The sequence below is a fragment of the Mesoplodon mirus genome, assembly GCF_964341445.2.
Source record: "Mesoplodon mirus genome assembly, chromosome: 3".
Lineage (NCBI taxonomy): Eukaryota > Metazoa > Chordata > Mammalia > Artiodactyla > Ziphiidae > Mesoplodon > Mesoplodon mirus.
This window is the reverse complement of record NC_138978.1, coordinates 64,146,511-64,155,904: the sequence shown is the minus strand read 5'-3', so window position 1 is coordinate 64,155,904 and position 9,394 is coordinate 64,146,511. Positions and strand designations below refer to the sequence as shown.

The window sequence follows — 9,394 nt, the reverse complement described above, 5'->3', positions numbered from 1 at the left end:
CTCCATAATTAAATAGCAGGTACCATTTACTGACCCAGGCACACAGGGCTACATTTTTTTCTACCAACTACTTTACAAGGTAGATATCACTCCCATTTTACAGACAGGAAAATGAAGGTAGGAAACACAGGTCTCCCCAGCTGTAAATGAAGCTGAAATTCATGACTGGGCTCTTAAATAGCTACTACCTCATTCACTCATGAAGAATTTAAGGAAATAAATAGCACAAACATTTTTCTAACAAAACCACTTTTATTTTAAAATCATTTCCACTACCAAATACAGAACAAAATTCAGTGTGGAGGCAGTGTTCACTTGATTTCGACTGGTTATGTGTTAAAAGGCTTCTGTCCCGTGCAACCCTACCTTTGTGCATAAATGTTCACTGAAAAATAACCTAAGTATAGACTCCCTTCACGACAGCATCTTAAGTGAGTGGTGCTATTTTAAAGCCCCAAATTTCTTAATCCCTTTTGAGAAATCAGCATACTATATATTCAAAGACTACAAGTGAGGGAATAAAATTTGAGTAGTATTAGGCTTAACCAAGTGAAACTACCAATATCTTACTTTTGACTTACAAAACTGACAATATCATTTGGTTCAATCTTTAAATGTTTTTCTACTAAAATTTTCTGTAAATTTAAAGAATGTCATTAGCGTTCAACTTCGTGTTTAAAAATGCAGTGATTTTTAGGACCATTACTAGAACGTCTTACTCACTACAGACAAAATTCCCTTCCATAAAATCTTTAAAAAGTTACTACAAACTGTAAAAACAACACTAGCTTATCTATACGGCATTTCACTTCTAAAAGTTAAAAAAAAATTATATTCCAATTTGGATAAAAGCTACAATTCCGGCTCATTTTCCCCTTAATCCCAGCCACTCAGACACTACTCATTTCATAAATGAATAAATATACTATTTAGTATTGTACAATAGATACATACCATTGAGTTTCTATACTATTCCAGAAAAGTATGTTTATATTCACCAAAAATATAAATTTACTAGATATAGGTGGGATCATTTATCCTAACGTTCATTGCTTTACTCAACCCAAGTCCTACACCCAAAATATAAGAAAATTACACTTAGAAAAAGACTGTTTTAGATAGAAATTAAACTAATTTTGACAATTCTAATGACAACTAATCACTACAGTGATGGATTCCATCTTACTACTATATTAAAATATGTGGACTGAAAGGAAAAAGAACTTGATATGTAAAATGAATGAGGTAAATGCCATACATTCAACAATGTAAATAAATACAAATACGGTTTTACAGGAACATAAACATAAGTTTAAGGGTTTTATTATCAAAGTCTTGTAAAACAATTTCAGAAACTGTACATCAACATGGCACAGACTGTAGCCTACTTTTGTTTTTACTGCACAAAAGTGAAGCTTGGAAACTCCTGTAAGAAAACAGTTGCCTAACTACTTTGCATTTAACATGGAATCACTGTGTGCATAAGATTACTACTGCAGTAACAGTAACACAAAATTTACTGGTTTTATACAACTTGAGATCAAATAAAAAGTACATTATCAAGTAGATCTGTCTTATTTTTAAAAGCATATGAAGGTCAATTTAAAATGCACTATCCCCCTTTTCCAACAATGAGATTAAAACAAATAAAAGAGTGGACAATTGAAAATCAGGACAAGAGATAACTTTCTTTTACAGATGGACTTCAGGATAGGCAGATAACTTTCACTGATGTAGATGTTCAATAAATTATTTTAGGAAAAAAAATTCCCAAACACCTTATGAAAAAGTATACAACTCTACTTCAAAATATGCTATTTACTCACTGCCAAAGACAGTTTCATTTGAAATCTTGTTTCTGTAATTAAAGCCTAATTATAGCCATCAAAAAAGGTTAGTGCATATATAACCCTTCAAAGTTAAACAAAAGCCACAAAAATTTAGCCACAAGGCTTAAAGGATTATCTATTTCAAATGCTCATTTCCAGATGTAACTATAAGAATGTTAATTTGTCATGTCAACAAACAAGACCATAAGTAGATCCATCATGTTGGAGGATTTGAATGACATTTAGAATATTCCTGCCACAATTAACATGCAATCAGTGCATTCCCTACATGGCTCTATTACGGCAATGAATCAAATTCTAGAAATACTATAAGTGAACTTAATAAAGGAGATCATACAACATAAACAATCCATGCCTGCTGTAGATGCATGCAGCTTTTCATTTTTGTTATGAAGCAGCACCAGAATAGTAAAACTGCTTGTTTACTCAATCAGATTTCAACCTGTCAAGAACTGGTTACCCATATATCATTTTTCTAAAAGCTTTTGGATGTAAATAACTAATATCAACATCAAGAGCTTTATAACCATTTATGACTCAGAGCTGTATACATCTAGATTTGAGATGAACAAATACAGCATTAAGAAATCACACAGAGGAATGACACTGATGCACGTATACAGTTGGGATTCCCACAGAGGAAATATTCAGTCACTCATATCCATGTCTTCTTCATGATGATCATCGCCATTCACTTTGGATTCTCTTAGTGAATCACCAGTTCCCTTTTCCACAGAACACTCTTTTGCTTTAGGAGAAGCTGACTCTGTCAGTTTCTTCTCCTCTTTCTTCTCTTTCTCGCTGTCATACCCCTGCTCCTCTTCATCATAGTCCCGTGTAACCTGCTTTGCCAAGGAGAATAAAAAAAGTAAACGTCTTCACAGGAAAATCACTTCTTTAAAGTACCAGCACCAGCCCAAACACCAAAATAAATTAGTTTGTAAACATACTTTTACATCTTTATCACTCTCTGATTTTCTTTCCCGTTCCTTTTCCTTATCTTTACTTTTCTTCTTCTTGCTTGTGGATCGTTCTCTTTCATCTCTGCTTCTTTCTTTGTCTTTATCTTTCTTCTTCTCCTTTTTATGTCTAGGATGACAGTAAAATGCTGACAAGATGCTTGAAACGAACTGCTCAAGAACTATCACCATTATTTAAATAGGAATAAGTTTAAACTTGTTTTAGATGGCAAACTTGACCCAAGTTCACTTGCTATAAAGAGGACAGCAAAGATCCAATTTCAAGTCCCTGGATACAAGCTGTATGTAAGTAATATAGGGATGAAGACTATAACTTGATAACAGGTCTAAAATGCCAATCCTAAACAGTATTTATTATAACACAGACTCAAGTCATGAAGGGAATGTATCAGCGCATTCTTAAGCATTTTAATTCCTGAAAAGGAAGAAAAACTCGGACAGTTCCTGAAAAACAGGATAGATTTAATAAAAGATTAATATCCTTACCTCCTAGGGGATGGTGAACGAGACAATTTTCTTTTGGGAGACCTAGGCTTTTTAGGAGATCTTGTGCCACTTCTGCTTCTTCGTCGTCGTCTCTCTCTAGAACCACAAATGTGCAAACTAGACTTTAAAATACAGTATTATCCAAAAAATGCAGACACATCATAGCAGATGTGTCTATGATGGAGCTCCACTAGAAAGAGAATTCTGACAACGAAAGACCCATTTTCAAATACTGTTCTGAGCCTAAGAAGCAAATGAATACTAAAAAACTGCAATTCTTTTTTGTAAACTATGTGCCTTTCCTTTAATGCCTAGCAATACTTCTTAAAGACATTATGTCATCAAAACATTAGAAATGTTAAACTTGGGGAAAAACTGATTAACAAAAGTTCTAACTCAAGGAAAAACAGTCTGAAGTAAATTATTATTTATGGAATCAGTTCTAGATTCATTCAGTGGCCAGAACGTGTATAGGATAATATGCTGTGTTATGGAAGGCAGTTGCTAATAAAATCCAAAATTACTTCTAAATCATTAGGTAAAAATTTAGAGAACTAGAGTTAGTGGTAACACAGATCAAACTGACTTCCTGTTGTCTAGCAAACCATGCCCAATTCATGCCCTACTTTGAGCAATTAGCGTTAAGATGTACCTCTCCTCTCTCTTTAAATTTTGACTTAAAAAAAATTCTGCGTCTACAACGCAAACAGATGGCAAGGAAAGTTCTGCCCTGTTCTTGGACTGGAAGAATCAATATTGTTAAAATGACCATACTACCCAAGTCAATCTACATATTCAATGCAATCTTTATCAAAATACCAATGGCATTTTCGTAGAACTAGAACAAATAATTTTAAAATTTGTATGGAAACACGAAAGACCCCGAATAGCCAAAACAATCTTGATAAAGAAAAACAGAGCTGGAGGAATCATACTCCATGTCTTCAGACTGTACCACCAAGCTACAGTAATCAAAACTGTATGGTACTGGCCCAAAAACAGACACACAGATCAATGGAACACCACAGAGAGTCCAGAAATAAACCCACACACTTATGGTCAATTAATCTATGACAAAGGAGGCAAGAATATACAATGGAGTAAAGACAGTCCCTTCAGTAAGTGGTGCTGGGAAAACTGGACAGCTACATGCAAAAGAGGGGCAGAACATTCTCTAACACCCTATCCAAAAATAAACTCGAAATGGGTTAAAGACCTAAATGTAAGACCAGATACTATAAAACTAGGGGAAAAGTAGAACACGCTTTAACATAAATCACAGCAATATTTTTTTGGATCCATCTCCTAAAGGAAATAAAAGCAAAAATGAACTAATGGGACCTAGTTAAACTTATAAGCTTTTGCATAGCAAAGGAAACCATAAACAAAACAAAAAGACAACCTACAGAATAGGAGAAAATACTTCCAAACAACGAGACTGACAAGGGATTAATCTCCAAAATATACAAACAGCTCAATATCAAAAAAACAACCCAATCAAAAAAAACGGGCAGAAGACCTAAACAGACATTTCTCCAAAGAATACACACAGATGGCCAACAAACACATGAAAGGATGCTCAACATCACTAGTCATTGGAGAAATGCATATCAAAACTACAACTGAGGTATCTGTCACCTCACACTGGTCAGAATGGCCATGATCAAAAGGTCTAAAAATAATAAATGCTGGAGAGCATGTAGAGAAAAGGGCACCCTCCTACACTGTTGGTAGAAATGTAAATTGATGCAGCCACTGTAGAAAACAGTATGGAGATTTCTCAAAACACTAAAAATGGAACTACCATATGACCCAAATTCCACTCCTGGGTACATATCCAAAAAGAAATCCACAAAAAAAACAAAAGAAAAAACAAACCCACAAACAAACAAAACCAAACCCCACACAATTTCGAAAAGATACATGCATCCCAATGTTCACAGCAACTTTTTTTTTTTTTTTTGTGGTACGCGGGCTTCTCACTGCTGTGGCCTCTCCCGTTGCGGAGCACAGGCTCCGGATGCGCAGGCTCAGCGGCCATGGCGCACGGACCCAGCCGCTCCGCGGCATGTGGGATCTTCCCAGACCGGGGCACGAACCCGTGTCCCCTGCATCGGCAGGCGGACTCTCAACCACTGCGCCACCAGGGAAGCCCACAGCAACATTTTTTAACAACTGCCAAGATATGGAAGCTATGTTAAGTGTTCATCAACAGAAGAATGGATAAAGAGAATGTGCTGTAACTATACAATAGAATATTAGTAAGCTATAAAAAAGAATGAAATTTTGCCATTTGCAGCAACATGGATGGACATGGAGGGCATTTAAGCTAAGTGAAATAAGTCAGACAGACAAAGGATAAATCTCCAAAACATACAAGCAACTCATGCAGCTCAGTATCAAAAAAAAACAAACAACCCAATCCAAAAATGGGCAGAAGACCTAAATAGACATTTCTCCAAAGAAGATATACAGATTGCCCAACAAACACATGAAAGAATGCTCAACATCATTAATCATTAGAGAAATGCAAATCAATACTACAATGACATATCATCTCACACCGGTCAGAATGGCCATCATCAAAAAATCTATGAACAATAAATGCTGGAGAGGGTGTGGAGAAAAGGGAATCCTCTTGCACTGTTGGTTGGAATTTAAATTGGTACAGCCACTATGGAGAACAGTATGGAGGTTCCTTAAAAACCTAAAAAGAGAACTACCATACAACCCAGCAATCCCACTACTGGGCATATACCCTGAGAAAACCATAATTCAAAAAGAGTCATGTACCAAAATGTTCACTGCTGCTCTGTTTACAATAGCCAGGACATGGAAGGAACCTATGTGTCCATCCACAGATGAATGGATAAAGAAGATGTGGCACATATATACAATGGAATATTACTCAGCCATAAAAAAGGAATGAGACTGAGTTATTTGTAGTGAGGTGAATGGACCTAGAGACTGTCATACAGAGTGAAGTAAGTCAGAAAGAGAAAAATACCATATGCTAACACATATATATGGAATCTAAAAAAAAAAAAAAAAAAAAAAGTTAAAAAGAAAAAAAATTGGTGAGGGCTTCCCTGGTGGCGCAGTGGTTGAGAGTCCGCCTGCCGAGGCAGGGGACACAGGTTCGTGCCCCGGTCCGGGAAGATCCCACATGCCAAGGAGGCCCGCGTACCGCAAAACAAACAAACAAACAAACCAAAAAAAGTCAGAAGAACCTAGGGGCAAGATGGGAATAAAGATGCAGACCTACTAGAGAATGGACTTGAGGATATGGGGAGGGGGAAGGGTAAGCTGGGACAAAGTGAGAGAGTGGCATGGACATATATACACTACCAAACGTAAAATAGATAGCTAGTGGGAAGCAGCAACTATACAGCAACATAGCACAGGGAGATCAACTTGGTGCTTTGTGACCATCTAGAGGGGTGGGATAGGGAGGGTGGGAGGGAGGGAGATGCAAGAGTGAAGAGATATGGGGACATATGTATAACTGATTCACTTTGTTATAAAGCAGAAACTAACACGAGATATGGGGACATATGTATAACTGATTCACTTTGTTATAAAGCAGAAACTAACACACCGTTGTAAAGCAATTATACTCCAATAAAGATGTTAAAAAAGAAATAAGTCAGACAGAGAAAGACAAATACTGCATGACATAAGTTATATATGGATCTAACAAATACAACAAACTAGTGAATATAACAAAAAAGAAGCAGGGACACAGACAGAGAAAACAAACTAGAGGTTACCAGTGGGAAGAGGGAAGGCAGGGGGCAATATATGGGTAGAGGATTAAGAGGCACAAACTATTAGGTATAAAATAAGCTATAAGGATACACTGTGCAACACAGGGAATATAGCCAATGTTTTATAATAAGTATAAATGGAGCATAATGTTTAAAAATTGTGAATCGCTATACTGTACAGCAACTAAACTTAAAAAAAACAAAACAAAAAACAAATCCCACCTAATGACAGCAAACTATCGGGTGTAAGACAGGCTCAAGTATGTACTGTACAACATGGGGAATACAGTCAATATTTTGTAATAACTGTAAGGGGCTAGTAACCTTAAAAATTGTATAAACATTAAAAAAAATTAATTAAATGAAAAAAAAGTATAGGACTTGGAAGATGACCATTATATGATTTAGGGACAAACAAAATAATCAAAAAAATAAATATAGCCCTATACCTTCAGTTGTCTTCAACTTAGCTTCCAAGTTAAGCTTTAAATAACAAAAACCACCTTACAAGTCATCTGTGACCCCTGTCCTGGAAGCCATTACCCAGAACTTTCCCTTCATCAAATATTTAAGTTTGTCAGGGTTGTATACCTTACACTTTATTGTACTGCTTTGTGTAACTAATATCCCAAATTCCTTAGATGGAAAAGATGTTTTTTATATGGTATTTCTGTGCCCTTTGATAGACTGTAGTACAGTGGCAAACAATAAAAATGTATAGAATATGCCATAATTTAAGAATGATTCAATAATTAAATAGGATAAGGTGCTTATGAATAAATCCATTAAATAAAAGAAACAGGCAAACAATATGCCTCCAGTTTTTAAGGTAAGAAAATACATACTGCACATCCCATCTTTTATGCCCCTTTGCCACCTCAGACCTACTCTGGCATTTCCCTGAGCACTTATATCTGGTTTAACTTTTTTTTTTAATATATTTATATGTATCTTTTTAAAGAAAATATTCAGCACCTTGAAAGAAACCCCATATCCTTTAGCTATCACACTCCGACCACTAATCTACTTTGCCGTTATAGATTTATCCATTCTGGGCATTTCATATGAATGAAATCATATACAACATGTGGTCTTTTGTGTCTAGCTTCTTTCACCCGGTATGTTTTCAAGGCTCATGCATATTGTAACATGTATCAGTACTTTGGTTCCTTTTTACTGCTGAATAGTAATCTAGTGTATGGAATGTACAACTTTGTTTTATTTGGGTTGACTTTTTGGTTTTGAATAATGTTGCCAAGAATATCCATGTACAAGTTTTCGTGTGGACATGTTTTTGTTTCTCTTGGGCATATCACTGGGAGCAAAAATGCTGTGTCAAAAAACGCTCCCTGTTTAATTTCTTTAGGAATTGCCAAACTGTTTTCCAATGCAGCTGCACAAGTCTACATTCTTTCTAAGAGTGAGCTGTAACAGTTTTTTATATATTCTAGATACAAGTCCATTATTGGAAACATTATTTTTCTAGCACTGACAATTGTCTTTACGTTCTGAGTGTTCTTTGAAACAAAAAAAGTTTTTAGTTTTCATTATCCCCAACTAATCTATTTCTCTTTTGGTGCTTATGCTTTTTGTCATATCTAAGGAATCACTTTCAGATACAAGGTCATGAAAGTTAACTTACATATTTTCTTCTAACAGGATTTTCGTTTTGGCTTTTAAGTCTTTTATCCATTTTTTTTAATCCATTTTGAGTTAATATTTATATACAATGTGAGACTCCTAAGTGAATTTAATCAAGATTAAGAAAACAAACACTGCAGTAAAATGTGTAAACAAGACTGGAAGAAAATGATTTGCTGAGAAATTCAACAGCTTTAAATTTTGAGAGAACTAAGCCTCATCTGTGTCTGTGGTAAAAGATTTACGGACTCTTAGCGATGCTAGGAGTCCTAACATTTGAAGGAGAATTATTTCCTTACAGTTTTAAAAAAGTACAATGACCCTTTACTTTTGCTTAATGGAAAATGAAAAATGTCAAGAAAATGTTACTGGGACTGACATATACACACCACTATATATAAAATAGGTAAGTAATAAGAACCTACTGTATAGCACAGGGAACTCTAGTCAGTACTCTGTAATGGCCTATATGGGGAAAGAATCTAAAAAAAGAGTGGATATGTGTATATGTATAACTGATTCACTTTGCTGTACACCTGAAACTAACACAACATTGTAAATCAACTATACTCCAATAAAAATTTTAAAATAAAATTTAAAAAAAGTAAAAAACAAAACAAAAAACAGAAGATTGGAAGAAAATGGAATTAAGTATGGCCAGGCCTTACTA

At 35.3% G+C, this 9,394-nt stretch overlaps 1 protein-coding gene across 8 annotated transcripts in view; it reads right to left on the bottom strand.

Annotated features, from left to right (window-relative positions):
* Window positions 1-232: 232 nt before the first annotated feature.
* Window positions 233-9,394, bottom strand: part of SRSF11 (serine and arginine rich splicing factor 11) — a 55,645-nt gene continuing 46,483 nt past the window's right edge. For 3 of the 8 annotated variants that reach the window (XM_082616415.1, XM_082616422.1, XM_082616421.1), the window contains 3 exons: window positions 3,317-3,433; window positions 2,801-2,939; window positions 233-2,695 (listed from right to left, as the gene is read on the bottom strand). In XM_082616415.1, the coding sequence (XP_082472541.1) occupies window positions 2,498-2,695; window positions 2,801-2,939; window positions 3,317-3,433 (454 nt within the window). In that variant the 3' untranslated portion in view covers window positions 233-2,497. The remainder of the gene's footprint in view (window positions 2,696-2,800; window positions 2,940-3,316; window positions 3,434-9,394) is intronic. The other 5 variants (XM_082616416.1, XM_082616418.1, XM_082616417.1 and 2 more) reach the window with 3 other exon arrangements.